The sequence below is a fragment of the Cydia strobilella genome, chromosome 14, assembly GCF_947568885.1.
Source record: "Cydia strobilella chromosome 14, ilCydStro3.1, whole genome shotgun sequence".
Classification (NCBI taxonomy): domain Eukaryota; kingdom Metazoa; phylum Arthropoda; class Insecta; order Lepidoptera; family Tortricidae; genus Cydia; species Cydia strobilella.
In genome coordinates, this window is record NC_086054.1 from 1179179 (window position 1) to 1197451 (window position 18273).

General features: G+C 38.5%; 1 protein-coding gene across 1 annotated transcript in view; it reads left to right on the plus strand.

The window, feature by feature from the left end:
* LOC134747409 (neurobeachin-like) overlaps nt 1-18273 on the plus strand; it is a 951208-nt gene that overhangs the window by 687775 nt on the left and 245160 nt on the right. The window contains exons 19-32 of the mRNA XM_063682033.1: nt 440-756; nt 1157-2705; nt 3042-3187; nt 3968-4132; nt 4668-4847; nt 5578-5673; nt 6463-6570; nt 8200-8347; nt 12693-12845; nt 13960-14048; nt 14482-14682; nt 15135-15191; nt 16546-16656; nt 18016-18124. Of these exons, the coding sequence (XP_063538103.1) occupies nt 440-756; nt 1157-2705; nt 3042-3187; nt 3968-4132; nt 4668-4847; nt 5578-5673; nt 6463-6570; nt 8200-8347; nt 12693-12845; nt 13960-14048; nt 14482-14682; nt 15135-15191; nt 16546-16656; nt 18016-18124 (3429 nt within the window). The remainder of the gene's footprint in view (nt 1-439; nt 757-1156; nt 2706-3041; nt 3188-3967; nt 4133-4667; nt 4848-5577; nt 5674-6462; nt 6571-8199; nt 8348-12692; nt 12846-13959; nt 14049-14481; nt 14683-15134; nt 15192-16545; nt 16657-18015; nt 18125-18273) is intronic.

Below are 18273 nucleotides of genomic sequence, written 5' to 3' on the forward strand. Positions count from 1 at the left end.
GCTTACAGCGCCCTCTGTGAGCTGTTGACGGAACATGTCGGTCGACGGTCAGCTAATAAATACTGTACCTATACCAGTCATCTGGATCCGCAACCGTCTTCTAGAAAGCCTTGCTCGGGCAAAACAGCTCACTGATAAAACCAGTTATGTAAAAGCTATTTACTAATAAAGTAACAAAAGGTATAAAAACCTTTTGTTACTCCGACGGTACTTAGGCGGTTCTCACACTGGTGCCGCATTCGGAAATCTCATCAATGTGATAATCGCTTTAGATTTCTTTGAGCCCATAGTGTAGTTACCGTGTCGTACGTGTAGCTAACTAAAGTTTGGTTACACGATAAATTTAGAAATATGTGCTGCTGATATTTCTTGCTAGACAATATTTTTATATAGTTTTAATAATGATTTGTGACAATTTGTGACTACTTTTCTTCTGCAGTGATCCTAAAAGTCGTCGCCACGCTCATCCGTCAATCCAAGCAAACAGAACAGCTCCTAGAAGTCAAAAAGCTCTTCCTCTCCGACATGACCTTACTCTGCAGCAACAACCGCGAGAACCGCCGAACCGTCCTCCAAATGTCCGTCTGGCAAGAATGGCTGATAGCCTTGGCTTATATCCACCCGAAGAATGCTGAGGAACAGAAGATATCGGACATGGTGTATAGTTTGTTCAGGATGCTGTTGCATCATGCGATTAAGCATGAGTATGGGGGGTGGAGGGTGTGGGTTGATACGCTCGCTATTGTGCATTCTAAGGTTAGTAATTTTATTTGTTTTTGTTCATCGCAAGATGATTGATAATTGCTTTGAAGTACTTGCCGAAATTCGGGCATATTTTTATTAAAAAATGTATCTATACGTTTTCTGGATGTATACCTGGATGGATGGATATCAGTTTATGTTCACTCTGGGATATTCTTTTTTCATTAACAACCGGTTACTCTGAATCTGTTTAGGTATAAATATAAACAAGACATTGAACACTACGTTTACATATTTACTTGTATTCTTAAATCCATCTTTCGCAAAATTTCCATATCAATGCTCACTCACATCAAGGTGACCCGATAACCTACTTATGTCAGCATATCTTGAGCTACGTTATAACTTGTAATTGTATGACTAGAGTATTTATTCTTCCCGTAACCTTTTCCAGGTATCATACGAAGAGTTCAAACTCCAGTTCGCCCAAATGTACGAGCACTACGAGCAACGGCGAGCTGACAACATCACCGACCCGGCGGAGCGGCAACAGCGCCCGATCTCCACCATCTCGGGCTGGGACCGCCCCGACCCCACCCCACCGGAGCCCACACACAAAAGCCATCATGCCGCTCAGACGGAAATCGGCAAAGGCCTCTCCCTAAGAGAGGTCGAAGCCTGCAGTTGTACCAATAAAGAGGAAACAAGTGACGACGCGCGGACTACAGAACCTGTGTACAGTGAAGTGTGTAAAACCCATAGTCCTATTAAAAATACCGAAGTGCCCTGCGTTGACGGTTGTGATAGTGTTAAATGTACAGATAGTGAGCATGCTGTGGATGAAGACGGACGACGCAGCGAGACCGGTGCGGAGAATGAGCTAGTGCAGTCTATTATTAATGAAAATATTCTTCTAGAGAGCTCTGAGTCTGGATTGGGAACGATAGGAGCGGATTCAGAGAAAACTGACAAACCTTTGTCTAGACAAGGGAGCTTAGATTACATTCCAGTGAGAGATGTAGGCGAAAATGTACTTAAAGATGATAACACGGATAAAAGCGAAGGTATACCTTCTAGTTTATCGGCGAGTGAAACGGCGAGTCCGGAACGCGTCGCTGATCCCTTAAATTTATCGAATGAGAGAGAATCTGAACTATCAGACCCGTCCGAATTGTACTTAACTCCCAGTGAAGCGACTAGTCCTAAGAAAACACAAGATAAGACTGACTCAATCATTCCTGATGATATGGACAGCGATGATCCAAAGAACATCGCGATTACCATTGTTAACGACGTGTTGTCGATAGCGCTCGAAACTGTGAGGTTAAAAGCTGACGATGACACTGATTCTGGGGCCATTTCAGGCGGATTGCATTCTGAAGGCAATACTCCCAACGGCCGAGAAGATTTCGAACAAGAAATCGAAGAGATTATCGACGAGAAGCGAACAGCTGAAATGATCGCTAACGAAGTTATCACAGACATACTATCCTCTGTTGTGACTAGGAGTGAACAGAAACAGAGTGAACTAGTAGAAGAAGAAGATAACAGCCACCACAGAGTTATACCATCCGACCATCCACATGAAGGAAACGTTCTGCCGTTAGACGGTGAATTCTTAGTCGATTCTCCTCGAAAGGAACCCGTTGAAAGAATCGAAACCGAAGAAGTAGACGAAGTTACAAAAGAAAACGCAAAAAACGAAAGCCAAAGAATGGAAACCAACGAACCCGAGGAGCATAAGACTCCAGAAATCCCACCGATTTCAACGATTAGTGAAAACATTTCACTTGTAAATAAGAAGGAACAAGAAAATGAAGAAGAGAGAAATCGTGAAGCGAACGAAAGGGACAAGAGAAGAGTAAGCTTGCCGGGTGATAATGAGATGAAGCAGGACAGCAATAAGAGCGAGGGTGTGTCCTCGCAAGGGACGAACACGTCGACATCACCGAAGAGGCCGCGAAGTGCATCTACCAGCACTCAAGTAGATTCTAATCACTTTGGTAAGTTACTGAACCTAATATTTATGTAAAAATTGTTGTTATTGTGCTAATAGGACTTGAAATTTAAACTAGTTATAACGGCATTCCCCGTGAAAGTCATCGGAAAATATTGAAAAATGGCGATTCTATCTAGTAACTATGGATGCTGCTTCACGAATATCGTCACTGTCTGACTATTTTGAAGTCTAGGCGTATTATAAATCCTTTGGAGTGCAAAAAATAGCCACGGTAGAGATAATAGATAGCCACGATAGAGTAAGAGTCGTAATAACTACCTAGGATAAAATGCAAAAAGGGTCAAATGTTATGTAGTTTCTGACTGACTGTTGTTTCTAGAAACGAAGCGACCATCCAAGTGCTCCAGGCCGATGTTCTCACCAGGACCGACCCGACCACCCTTCCGCATACCGGAATTCCGCTGGTCCTACATCCACCAGCGGCTGCTTTCTGATGTGCTGTTCTCCTTAGAGACTGATATACAGGTATGAGGATTATGATATCATTCAATTTAGTCTCAATAATTTACATTGGTGTCCATGCAAACCGCTCAAGGCCTTGCAGAATTTAAATAATGACTGATCGAATCGAATTAATTTAATGTAATTAACATAAATTGAGAAGCACCGCTGCTGAAGTACATATATTATAATATGTTCGAATGTAGGTATTACGCCGCTGAGATGTTACGTAGGTATCTAAAAAAACTGCATAACCGTATTTTTAAGATGACACAACAGTTGCAAATTTAAATTGATAATGAAACTGTGATTTACTCAGTAGTAATAAATAAATAATAATAATAATAATGTTCTCCTCGCCGTGTCCGACGACGGCGACTCCAACCGTTTTTAATGGGAAACATGGAACGCTCTAATGTGGCTTGCGAAGCCAAACTTGGTTTTGAAGATGCGATTGCATGGTACGCAATGGAGCTGGCCGGCTGAATTGTAGGTGTTGGTGTACGAAGGCTTCGCCGCAGCCGCAGCCGCAGCGTTTGGGAAACTAAACAACCGTGTTTGGCGATCACATGACCTTAAATTAACTCTGTAGTAAACACAGTATTCAGAATACATTTTATTTTCTTCAATGGTACATTTTTAGGTAGTAGTGGTATTAGGTGATACATTTGTTATGGTATTACATGGACCCTGAATGTGCGTAGGATAGTAAAGGATGTCATGGTTGTTGTATCTTCCTCATAAGGAATAAACAAATTATTTTAGAAACGCCAGATGATCTGAACATGAGTTTTCCCATTGCAGGTTTGGCGCAGCCACTCCACCAAATCAGTGATCGACTTCGTGAACAGCAGCGAGAACGCCATTTTCGTGGTCAACACCGTGCATCTGATCAGCCAGTTGGCGGATAATCTCATCATTGCCTGTGGAGGCCTGCTGCCTTTGCTAGCGTCCGCCACATCACCCAACGTAAGCTATAGATTACAATTACAAAGGATTTATTACTACATGAGGCTATTTAATTACTTCCCTTTTATTAATAGGGGTTTGACATATACGAGGTACATAATATCAAAGTCATGGATTCCTATACAGCATTTGATATAGTAAAACATTTTTACTTTTGTGGAAATTTACATTGGTTGAAGTAAATGGGGGTTTCTTGCTCTGTCTGAATTACTTTGTATCTCCGCGATTTTTACATAAATGTTTCATTATTATTTTTTGTGGCGTTCCACAAGGCTCTTAATTGGCCCCTGTTGTCTTTAGTTTGTAATTTAGACGTGATAATAATATAGTTTTAATTCGCCTTATCAGAACATTAATAACACACACTCTTCAACGATTTTATCAAGTCTGCCAAATTAATTCACTGCAGCACTGACAAACCGAACACTTGACACATATGTTGCAATTTTTTAGAGCCATAAATGTTTTTCTAAGAAAGTGTGAACTATGAATTTCAGTATGAATTTTGAATTGTATACACGCATTTCTTCAACAGAATGAACTGGACGTAATCGAGCCTACCCAAGGCATGCCAGTAGAAGTGGCAGTAACTTTCCTACAACGACTAGTCAGCATGGCCGATGTGCTCATCTTCGCCAGCGCTCTCAACTTCGCCGAGCTAGAGGCGGAGAAGAACATGTCCAGCGGCGGTATCCTCCGCCAGTGCCTTAGACTGGTGAGAACTCTTTGTTAGCTCTGCGACCCTAGTACTTTGACATTGAATTTTTGAATTTTTATTGATATATTTTGATTTTATAGGGCACAGCTGACAAGTATTTATTTAAGATTTTCCTCTCTTAAAGAAAGAATGACGTAATAGTTTAGAAATAACTTATTTCTCTTGTAAATAGTTGAGTTAATAGTATATTAATAGAATTATAGAGCAAGTTATTGTAGTACTCTATATACTTCAAATGTTTATTTTATTAGATTTCATTTGAAACTTTCTTTGAATGCCAAACTCGCAATCCTTGCTACCCTTTGTAATTTCTGAAATACAATAATAACTACAAGTATCACTTAATTTCCCCAAGTCAACATTTCATGAAAAACCCGACTATAGCCTAGTAGTCTAATTTTGTCACTAGAAAAAGGAGCAAAATGACGCCAATATTTTTATATTTGCTGCCTTTTTCTAGTGACAAATTGGTTTCCCAGACTCATTGTCTTATGAGCTCCAAAGCCGTAGCCGATAAATGCACGCGATTTGCGGCTTTTGATCGATCGATTGATTCGTTGCAATTGTTGAAAATCTCGTGCGATTTATTGCAAGATCTGTGGAGCTCACAATTACGAGTACATTCTAGTAGCTGTTGATTTTGGCATTCTTCTACCACTTCTAGTTGATCGTATAGCGTTAGACTAGCGATACTAGACTCGTCGTCTAGACGTATGTGTGTGCGTAGGTGTGCACGTGTGCGGTGCGCAATTGCCTCGAGTGCAAGGAGCGGCAGCGGTACGCGGCCGCCCGCGCCGCGCGGCAAGGCGACTCTTCGCCCAAGGTAATATACTGACTTCATTCTCACAGGGGTAGTTCGACTAGTTACTACCTGTTATAACAGCCATCAGCCAATCAGAACGCGGCTCATAGTTATGGCCGCTGAGAGTAGAGCGTTAAGCTCCTACAGTTTCATGTCAGCCTGGTACATTTGGTTTCACTAATTGATTTCTTTCGGGCTAATTTCGGGTAACGGTGGGGGGTAACGCCAAGCCCATAAATTTGGGTTCACTAATAGATTTTTTGGGCTACTTTAAACGGTCGGGTGTCTTTCGAGCAGTTTTTTAAGATACAATGTGGTCAAAGTGGATAATAATGCTTTTCACCTTGCACAAGCTTTAGAATTCGATGCAGATAAGTGAATAGGTGCATCAACTTGTTGTTGCAATGGACACAACACACGCTGCACTATGCATGGTAAAGATTCTATTCTATCATCTATCTATGCTTATTAAAAACATCATTGTTTCAAGACACAATCTAGACCTCTTCATAGCATGACGTATCTATTTGATATTCTTTTTTGATTTTTCATTAGAATTGACGTCAGTAATATCATCATCTGTTTTGTCCAATGTTTGCCTTAATCTCATTAATTTGGATGAAAAAAAAAACAATTATGGAAAATCATATCACGGAAAAAATTCAAATGCTAAATATTGCTTAAGACAGCACCTCAAATACTCTATCATACTCTATTATCATAATCACCAACATAATAAGAACAACCGAAATTAAGATTTTTCAATTTGTTTATTATTTTTTCTTCTTTATGATTTGGGAATGATTCTAGAGCGTGGTCGCAAGCTTGGCGGATACTTCAAGTCCTGTAAAAGACCCAGAAAGGCTACTTCAAGATATGGACGTCAACCGACTGCGGGCCGTCATCTATAGAGATGTGGTAAGTTTAAATATGATCTCTATTTCAATGATGTAAAGGTTCAAATTCCATCATCCACAGTTATCAGGGTCATACTATCTCTTACTCTTGCTACGGCCACGCAAGTGTGAACGAGAAGTTTAAGACATAGTCAAGATTATAGTTTCCAGATAGAATAGTACTATCTCTGCAGCTGACTGTACACACTGAGGATGACATGTTTTTGTAACCTTTATCATTTTTAACTTTACTCCTTTGTCATTATATCCTGGTAGGATGCCCTTTTGAACATAAATTTAAATAATAACCATTCGCTTCCCTTTTCTGTTTCGTCTACCTGTTTTCGACCCTTTTTTTGTGTGGAAGGAAACATTTTTTTGACAATGTTTGCCCCTTTGCGTCTTAGCTCTTTCTTAGTTATTTTCTCCTAGTCTTGTGTGGTTCCATAATGCACCTTATTAAGATGATTCCAACAGATAACGCTCATAAAATGCATAAGCAATTCTCTAAAATGAATAAAGAACTTTTACATTTTACTTATTTGCCGTAAGTAAGTATCTCGACTATAGTGTGTCTATTAGTTTTGACAGCTTTAACTAATTCTTAGACGCCATTTTGAAGCCCTTAAAGGTTCTCTTAATGTTCCCCTTCTGCATTTCTATTACCCTGGTGATATGTTACAGTTCAATGATTAACAAACAAAAGGCTCTAATCCTATTATGTTTTTTGGTTGGTCCCTTTTTTTTTCAAATCTTCATCTATTCGTTTTAAACGTCTATTTAACTATTTCTTATCTCCTGGTCCTACGTACCGTATATTACGTCCGTATACGTCGTAGTTTGTGTTAATGGAAGTTAGTGTTTTGGTGCCTTCTTATTTATTTTCACATCACCAATTCGTAAAGGGGGTTTTTCTTCCCTGCGAGGAGGGATCAAAGTAACACTTTTCTTCCCTGCTAGGAGGGATCAGTGACACTTTCCTGTTCTAGGACACTATTTTTAAATTTTTTGCACATTATTTTTTTAGCTTAAATAATATTTGTAACATCATAATGACCTCATAGGTGATATGAAAAGCAGTATGTGTCACGTGGTAGCAAAATTATTTCCATCTTGGGCGTAACACACTTGAATCCCTCACTACGCTCAGGATTCTACTTTAGAATCCCTCGTTACTCTCGGGATTCTATTATAGAATCCTTCGCTTCGTTTAGGATTCAATGTAAGCCCTCGCCGTAAATGTATCATTTTGCTCCCTTGTAACACAATCTACTATTTTCCTCTGGCCTGCTGAAATGAATGATGTATCATCGATAGGGACGATAATGATACCATTTTCATGTCAAAATATAAGTAGGAAAAAACCAAGCACACAAAAACACGATACACCAAATGACGAAACTTTCAGCGACATTTGACATTCATCTCCATTTATCTCTCATCATCATCATGTCAGCCGATAGACGTCCACTGCTGGACATAGGCCTCCCCCAAGGCTCGCCACTCCGACCGATCCTGCGCCGCTCGCATCCACCGAATTCCCGCGACCATCACCAAGTCGTCGCTCCATCTCGTTGGAGGCCTACCGGCAGTTCGTCTTCCGCTTCCTCTCTCTAAATCTAAATTATCTGTGAATTTTACTTTATTCCAGGAGGAGACAAAACAGGCGCAGTTCCTCTCGCTCGCCATCGTGTACTTCATCTCCGTGCTAATGGTGTCCAAGTACCGCGACATACTTGAGCCGCCTGCGCACGCGGCGCAGGAGTGCGCGCGCAGACCACACCATGGCCATGATCACGGTATGATGGAAACTTGGTGTTGAAGATGTTGTGAGTGGGTAGGTATGTTTGCCGTAGATTGTTGCGAGCGTTGCATGAATGAGGGCTATCGTTTTTTTGCTCACCAGTTGGCGCCTCTGTTGATGGTGGTCCAAAAGACTAAAGAACAGCTGTCAGTCATTGAAGTGACAAGTGACATTTGACATTTCGAACTATGGAAAAGACCATCTACACTAGCGCCCCTAGCGGCGAATTCCTACGCGTTAGCCCTCATTGCGTTAGGCGCGCAATCTGAAGCAAACATGCGTGAGCACTCTCGCTTTGTGGTGACGGTGTCCAAGTTAAGCCCGGTTCACATTTGTCTGTCGTGTTGTGTTGTGTTGTGTCGTGACGCATATCGGTTTCATACATTTAATATGGTTGCGCTCACATTTGCCTGATGAACGCTGCGTCAGACAAATGTGCACGCAATCATATTAAATGGATGAAACCGATATGCGTCACGACACAACACAACACGACACGACAGACAAATGTGAACCGGGTTTTACGCGACATACTTGGACGGTATGGCAAACTTCAGCCTGTGAAGATGTCGTGTTAGATTTTTGTTGTTATTTGTGTTTAATTTAGCAAAACAGCCGACGATCAAACGATTCAGCAAAACGGAAGACGTCCATAATATTGCATTGCAACCGTTCTACAGTATGTAATTATTTACAGATTAAAAAAAAACTAAAGAAATTACCAATAATTTTGTAAACATGATCGCGATGAAATGAGGTAGTACATAATAAATAAAGAGTGTTTCTCGTATGCTACGAGTACAGTCGCCACCAGATATATCGGAGCGACCGAGGTGCTCAAAAATATCAGAACACGCACTCTAGCACCTTGACAATAGAGGCATGTACAGATATTTGTGAGCACCTCGGCCGCTACGATATATCTGATGGCGACTGTACAATACATAGTGGCTTAGTGACACGATATATTCATTGTCAACTATCACATCCGTACTGGAGCATGGATTATGTTTTTTGCTTTATCGTGTTCGTTGCATACATGGAGACTATATAAAGGAGCCAAATCTCTATGTATGAAAAGTGTCCATCAAAAAACAGTAATTAGGCGGCGCCACCATACACCGAAATACTACCAAAAACAACCTACGTAATTTGGTCGGGTTATTTGTTGCCTTATATGGTTCATGTTATACTCATGTCCCAGAGCCTAACTAGCGCCACCGGAGAGATTAGGAACTATTATTTAAAGCTTAACGCGGTCACTTTTACAACAATTCTGCCATAAGAGATTGCGATCCTTTCTATACCATCCGTAGTTGCATATAAGCCCATAAAAAACTCAGTAAAATCACGTATTTTTGAGTTAACACACACAACAGAAACGGAAAAATAATCGCTACAGATAAATGTCAGAATGTAAATAGAAAACAACATCGCTAACATATTGTTGTGCCCTTTAGATAATGAGAGGGGCTAAGGTGCTCAAAAATATCTGAACATACACTTAGATGTGAACGGGGCATAACGCTTTGAGAGTAGCGGCAATATTGGCCAATGTGATATATCCGACGCTGAATGTACCTATATATACAGGCTGGCCCTAGCCATTGGACAAACCCTGAAATCCCACGTAGGGTTACTGCTCAGGAATGCTCTAACGTTAGTATTTTTTAATTAGAACAAAAGATAAAAAAATAATTTTTCAAACTAAAATTAATTCCAATGATCGACAACAAAAAGAAACATGCTGTATTAATCATTGGAAGTGTTTTTGACAACTTGTTCGAAAATGTGCGTCAATGATGACATTTGTCAAAAGTCAGAATATTATTGTCCTAAATTAAAAAGAGAATCAATAAGGTTGAAGAAGGTTTCATTCTATTTATTACCTCAGGAGCTATTAAGGGGCTACCTGAGGTTTTCATCGATTTTTGACAAGTTTTGAATCGTATCTCCTACTTTTGCATTACATATAGAATTATAAGACAAGCGGCTATCGGTTCTTCAATCTTTTATCTCCATTTTTGTCTACCGGATTATGAAAAAATGAATACTTATTTATTTATGATTGTTTTAAACATTTTCTAAAAAAACACTTTTTTCGTATCTCGATTGCTGTGAAAGATCTTACTTATACAAAATCTACATATTTGGGTTCGTCTTAGACGTCTCTAAAAATTTGTCTAAGGTTTTAATTTTAAACTAAATAACACAAAAGTTATGGCCAGAAAACCAGTTTTTTGGCCTAAAATTGTTCAATTTTGATGCCAAATATATCGAAAACAATGAACTTTGAAGTAAATATGGGATACTATATTGCTAAAATCCGTTGCTGTTAATATGATAAGCTACAAAAAACATTAGAAAACTAAGGGATTCAAATCGAAGGTCATTAGGGCATGGGATCCCCTTAACACATACAGGTTGCTCCAAAGTAAATAATTTTACGAAACTTAGATAAGCGACTGCGTATAGCGAATAAGTGTATCGACACATCATTGGGTGTTAGGAATATACAATACCTTTGCGCATGATTTAACAAACTAGATGTATTTTATTTGACCAGGTTCGTATTGAAACCTGCCCTTCTTGTTCTTTTAGTACCGTATTCCAACTACAACTGAACCTGTACATGTACATATTTGTATTTATTTTAAACGTTACAGTTAGATAAGTAATGTGCACTATGTATGTAAGCATCATCCTGTTATGTAGTAGAATTACATACTACATCTAATGTCACATATTTATTCATACTTCTGATATCCTTCATCCATAGTATTAAATTTATTTAGTATTTACGCCATTTCTTTCGCCGTTTAAGTTTTATTTGCTTTATCGCACTAATGTTTAAGAAAATTTATATTGGTATTTACATATATTATGTAAATTCGAATTGTTAGGAATTACAGTCAGTGGGTACCTTGTACAATGTACAGTGGCTGTCAAAATTGATGAATTTAATGGGATAGTATAGGGAATAATCTTCTTTATTATACATTTTCGTGATTGCTATACATCATTCTGCTCTGTTATTTGCATAAGTTGACGTAATTCAATGATAGTAATTTTGATACATTTTTTAAAAATTTTATAATGTAAGCAGCAATCAAGGTATTACATGTTTTGAAAATTGTTATCATAAATATTATTTGTTTAAAATATATGATTACTCAGTTAATAATCGTTTTTATACTTTATCGCGGACGTCCACGACAATGGCATTTTTAACATAATAAAATGAGGGACAGAAATGTAGGTATTTCGTTTTTACATTACCGTTGACATTGACTGACTTGACTTGACTGATAAGCCATTACCGCGGTAATAAGAGTACATAAAATCTCATACTTTTCAGTCCCCCATTTATTGGGACGGTAAAATCTGCCATTGCTGTGGAGATATAATGATACTCTTTCTCAAAGGTGCATTTGACCGCGGCGGTACGCAAGGCAGTCCAGACTGTGTACTCAAGTGTGTCGTTTCTCCTTTTTTTCACGCCGCTTGATATCGCGTCACTCTGGGGACACTGGTAAAATTGTCTACGACACTTCGTCGACACTCGACACTCGTTCAAATGATTTCTGTATCTGCTTGGTTGTTTGTGGCAATTCTATTTATTGTAATCGAATGTACTTACGCGTCCGGCCGATCTTTTACACTTTTTATCCTTTACACTTTACTTCTTTTCTTTTCTAACATCCTGGTCCTTTGCCCGTGTATCATACCCATAAATCACACCTTTCGTCCTCTTTTATTTCTCTTTCACTCGCGCCTACTACATCTTTTTTCTATTTACATCTTTTGTAAACATTTCTTGTTTGGGTTGGGCGGGACCCTTTTGTATATGCTCTTCAAATAACTTCTTCATCTTTTCTCATCCCCTGGTCTGTTTCGAAGTCACTAAATTAATTTTTAATGACTATCACCTAATTTAATCTCATCTTAAAATCCTTCTTCCTTACCTTCACACAATTCACTAAACCTTTTAATCGCCGTACTTCTTATCTCCTGGTACACTCACGTGCGAGTTAACCTAAAATCACCCTCATTAAAAAAAATGCGCACACGCATCCTTTTCAAACTCAAACACTTGACGCACTACAATCAACGTTCATGTAACTTTAACATCCCAAAAATTACTTGCGTATTCTCTTCAAAATCCTTTTCGCCTTGGCGATATCCTTCCCCTTACGTATCTCCCCTCCCCTCGCACATCCTAAAAACAACTTGTAACTGTCAAAATCCTTACACTGACGCACTATCAAAACATCCTCCGCACTCCTAACCTCCTGGTACCATCGCGTGCGCGTTCGTGGGTTTCCGTGGGCGCTCGGCAGGCTCCCGCCCGCTGTTCCCGCAGTGGTCGCACCACGTGTACCCGCAGTTCCTGCCCGGTGCGCACCCCGCCCACCGCCCCGCGCACGCGCACGCGCACTGCAAGCTCGACTGTCACGCGCACGCACGCATCGGTAGCTACCGCCCGCACGCAGGTAACGCGCTATAGGCGCGGCACTGCAGACGCAACGCAAATGCTCGTTTCCCGTTCACGTCGAATCCGAAAATATTTGATAGTTGTAAAATTCCAGAATGTCAAAACATCTACGATATCTGAGAAATGTAAAACAGATTTTCGGTAATATACTCAAAAACTCGTCGAGCACTTTTTCCAGTCGAAGATTGCTTGACATGTTCTGCTCAATATTTATTTTATCGGGATCCAAAACCGTTGGCTGAGCGACACAGACGATATGGCATTTTTTATACATCTCGCACTTTGGAATACTTTACATTAGGATTTAAGATATAGTCAAGAGTAGGTAAATTAATAAAAAAGCCAAGAGTTGTAAAGGTTGTGACAATGAAAAAATCTTAATCTTATACAATTCCCATAGTTACCCAATTTTTTCGTTGTATACTGTTTATCACTGTGACGAAAAATTGTAACGTACCTATACCCAAAAAAAAATTGTGGTCGATGTTCGGGAACATTGTTTTATTTTGTTTACTGTATTTACTTAGGTACCTTGTACTTTATTTTCACTGTTCACAATTGTACTGAAAAATCAGAAAATACATTACAATATAAAACAGTGTCTTTAGGTTAAGCACCGCTATGGCACTGCTTTGACTTTAGTTTCTTTTTCTTGATTTGCCTCATCATGTAGTGTAGAAGTAGAAATCATGAATTTAGTCCCTAATGCATGCGTTTAATAGTTCCATTATTTAAATAATATCAACTTTATGTAGAATGGAATTCTGTACACAATGTCAAAACACAACACTACACTTACACACAGTAACACTTACGTTGGAGTGCACAGAATTCCCAAAAAAATCGGAATAGTTTTTAGACAGGTAGAAACACAAATCGTTATAAAATTAAATTTCTAACAAAATTTTCAGAGGAATCAAAAATATTTTATGACGTAATATTTGTGTTTGTATCACCGGCTTAATATCCCTGATATTCAAGTAAGATAGTACCCAGTAAGGCATAGCTCCGAGTAGGTATCTCCGACCTATCCGCTTTCTTAAAGCAAGCTTTATCAGTGTTGTGCCTCGCCACTCATGCTGCCCTGGTACTGATAGTCATTTCTTCCGCAGAACACAACGGTGATGACGTCGAATACGCAATGATAGTTGTCGACGAGAACAACTCTACGATGAACGAGTTGGACTCTCCGTCTATGAAGGTAAGGTCACTTTTCATTTGATTATTCGTAACTTGGGTTTCAAATTAAAGATGATATTAAAAGGTAGATTTCCAAATTTTATCATATCATCGCACATTTTCTCTTGTAGGTTTATAGATGCTTCAAAATTCGTCAATTTTCTAGTTAGTACATTGAATTGAAACTACCTAGTAAGTGTACCCTTAGCATGTACTCCTGGATTCTATAGGTATGTCAAGGATAGTTTTAAAGTAATGTAGCATGTTAGTCATGATAGCCTAGTCGTAGGATTACTAAGTAGTTCGATGCATGCAGCGTCCTACTAAGAATCCATACGACAATTTTTGTACCCATCCGTGTTGTTTTTGGCAATTTGTTTGCTGGAATCGTGTTTGATGTCGCTCATGACGCTTCTTACATTCGTTTTGTTTTGCTGTTGCAATAAAATAAAAAGGAGACGGAAGAGTCAGATGGAGTTGCGAAAATTGAGACAAGCACGGATGAAGTCAAACCACATGGAGAGAAGCCGACCTCAGAGACTTCGGCTTCGAGTTTGCAGGCCCCTGCGACGCCTGGGGCTTCGCAGTCCCCAAGTTCTGAGAAAGAAGAACCCCTATTTAAGTCCAGCCTACGGGTGAAACAACCTAAGATTAAGGTTAGTTGGACTTAGAAGAATCGGCGATGGTTGTTCCCTATTAGAATTTGCGTCTCCTTTAACGGTCCCCTGGACTTCTATGGTTACAGTTCTTTAGCTTACTAGAGTAGGATCAAGTACCTACTTTAAATATCAAGAACAAACTTTGAAATGTTTAATATTTAAATATTTCTTAACTTTGCCATTCGAGAGTTATATAAAACACTGGAATATAGATCGCCTGTCTCGTATAACTAAACGACATCGTTTGCTCTCGCCCGTTTATGTCATTCTCGGCAGGCTATTTATACCTTATTGCCTTTATAACATTTAACATAGCTACCTACTATTGTACTTAAGATCCTACTTTAGCTACTGACTTTTTTTACTCTCAATCTGAAATGGTCTCTAACTTCTTGGTGTTTAGGTTGATAATTCCTTATACTAAATGACTGTTATTGTCCTGTTGTAAGCCTCCAACTGCAAGGTCCAAAACTTTATCCGGGATAACGGTGTCAGTGGTCAATTTGGTTTGTACACATTATTATGGAACTTTAGTGCAAACCCCCTGGTTAGTCATGCAAGCCCGGTGGTTTTATAATCATTTTTAAACATACCTAAATAAAGAGATGCATTATTATTATATTCAATCAATAACTCTTCGATACAAATAAGCCAGGCTTGCAATATCCAGTAGGTAAATACAAAAACACAATTAACAATACACAAGCTTGTCACATTTTGTGTAAAATTGTCACATCACTTCGTTTCAACACAGAACACGGTGTAAGGTTATCGCTAAAGCTCACAATTATATTTATAGTATTCTTATATGTTTAAGATATACTTACTTACCTTAGTGATATATTGAGACAAATATACAAATACCTGTACATACCGCACACCGCACCAGCACTACATATGTATTTAAACTATACACACGCTAGTTACATGAGAGTTTTTAATGTTTTATATAGCGTCAAGTAGATAATTTACCCATTTGAATGTCAAATACATAAACCTCATATTGTCAATGCTCAAGAACAATAGATCAATATTTAGCTACTGAGAAATTTAGACATTTTTAATATGATGTGGATAAATGTAAGTAAATATTTCCTACCTGAAATACATTAAAATTTAAATGACTTGTTTGCATGTGTGCTTTGCTTGCTTTTTCACCTATCTGTCTGCATGGTCTTGATTTTTCACCTCTAGAAATCTATCTAGTCTAGAATCTATCGCACTTCTCATGTTTCAAGAGTGGAACCTTACCTCAATTAGAATGTGTGCTAACATTAATATTATAATATAATGTACTTATACCAGAAAATTATATTATGAAGTGACCTGAGTAAGTATTAATTCGAAATACGGGCTAACCATTACAACCCCGAAGTACTAGTCCGATGTTTCATTTGAAGAACACATTTTTTTCAAAAACCGTGGAATTTTCAGAAGGATCCTAGGGGGAGTTTTCAAAATCTAAAGTTTGCTAATGGCTTCTACAGGATGCCTTATTTAAAAATGTTGAACAATATATACATTTTGAAAAAAAGCATTGGGTCTAATGAAAAGGCTAATTAAAAGTTGGACAAACATTTTTCGAGGTTGCGACAGGATACCCTAAAATAACCTATAACCTAAGCCAATTGGCATATTCATAAAGGTCATTAGGTGATGATTGGTGATTACTTGTATATATTCAGTTCCATATTTCGATGTTTGAAATTACAAAACAAATAATTTGATTCGAACTTTATTAAATCGTACTCGAAACATTTATTTTTTGATTATCTCAACACACAAAAAAGTCAAATAAACGAGTTGTTTGAACAAGTTTTAGATTATATAACCTTTATATGATTATGTCCCTGTCGACAGAGCGTGGACTCTATCGAGGATGCTGGATCTTTCCACCTCAACTCGACGGAGACCACCAACAATGACCCTGAGTCTTCCAGCGAGATCGCTTTGGACGATAACAAACATCCGGTGAGTTTTTTTCCAATCGGTCCTACTTACTGGTCGGAATATTCTACCACGGACAAAATCTAGTTGTTGCGCAATGTTTTTTGGTCCGCCTTACTCATACTCCATTATACTGCATCCTCTTCTACAATTCTTGGACCCTGGTCATATGCTCCAGTTTCAAGGCCATAAAGACGACCATTTTTTTTCTCTTATCCCTCCTACAAAGCTTTCAATTTGAAAGCATTGTAATTTCTATTGAAATGTACCCACCCCCAAGGTTTGAAACCACAGTTGTAGGGTAAGTAAGTACTTACATATCAGTGATCCTTTTTTATACCATTATGTTTTTATACCAGGATGGGCGGGTCAAATTGTTCCAGATTTGGTTTTGTATACGTTGTTGTATCATACGTTCGTATTTTTCTTCCTACTCTATATCATCCTAGTACTCCTATAGATATCCTAGTACGTGTGAAAATCGTAGTCAACCGTCTTTCGATGTACGGTTTTTTAAAATTAAATATGGTATCCTCTTCAATTGTTCTTGAGTCCTTGACATTTGCTTCTAGTTCATGGTCTTTTAATAATGATGTAATGACCGTATTCTTTTATCCTTTTCTCCAAAGTTTCAGTTTATAATTTTATCATGGACATATTGAATGTTTAAGAAAGGAACAGCTTTTTCTTTAATATTCCTTCTCTCTTTGACGCCGATCTATTGTATGCTTAGCAAACTTATTCATCCTTTGTTTTCGTCTGTTCTCGAGTGAACCATTTTTTATGGTAGAATGAGGGGGCGGGGTCTGTTTTTTAAGAATTAATGGTTTTTTCATTTCTTACTTATTTCTATCGTCCTAGTCCACCATCAGATAACTATCTAATAGTTAAATTTCGCACAGCAATTCCACTTTTTTATCAAGTCTCAACCATTGCGCTTTAAATGGTAGAATCCTCTTGTACCATTCCTCCATCCTGGTCGTTTACTCTTATTTCAAGGTCAATAATGTCATAAATATTCTCCTATAAATAGGTTCCCGTTTTCCTTTCTTTTTTAGTCTTTTACTCGTGTTTATTCTTATGATCCCGTGGTTTTTGAATTTATAGGATGCTGCTTCTCTTTCGTTTAAAGTGGACTTCTTACCAATTTATGTTTTTCTAGTCTACCGTCACGCGATAATTTGTCACACCTACATTGCTTACGTTTATGTCTATTTTGTGGTTGTAAAACATTTATTAAAATCTGGCACAACTTTGTCAGTAGAAAAAGTCGGCAAATTTAAAAAATGTGGGCGTGGAAAATTTCTTCCCATATAAAATTTGAATTTGTCGCCTTTTTCTACGGTGTGTGCGTATATAACGTAATATTCCTTTATTTCTCAGGTCAGCAACGATGAATCGTGGACAGACGTGAACCTCAACGAAGATGGGGAGAGAGGTCCCGCCACTATAACTGGCAGGACGAGAGACCACGAGGGCAATATACATGAAGGTATTGTGCTTCCACATGGTTCTGCATACCTGGTAGTTTGTGGTACCTTTTATTACTCTCTGTCATTGTCTAAATAGTTTCAAACAGCACACGATAATGGTCAAATATTTCTGTTGTGTCCTATTGGTTCTTTGTAAATTTGTGATGCC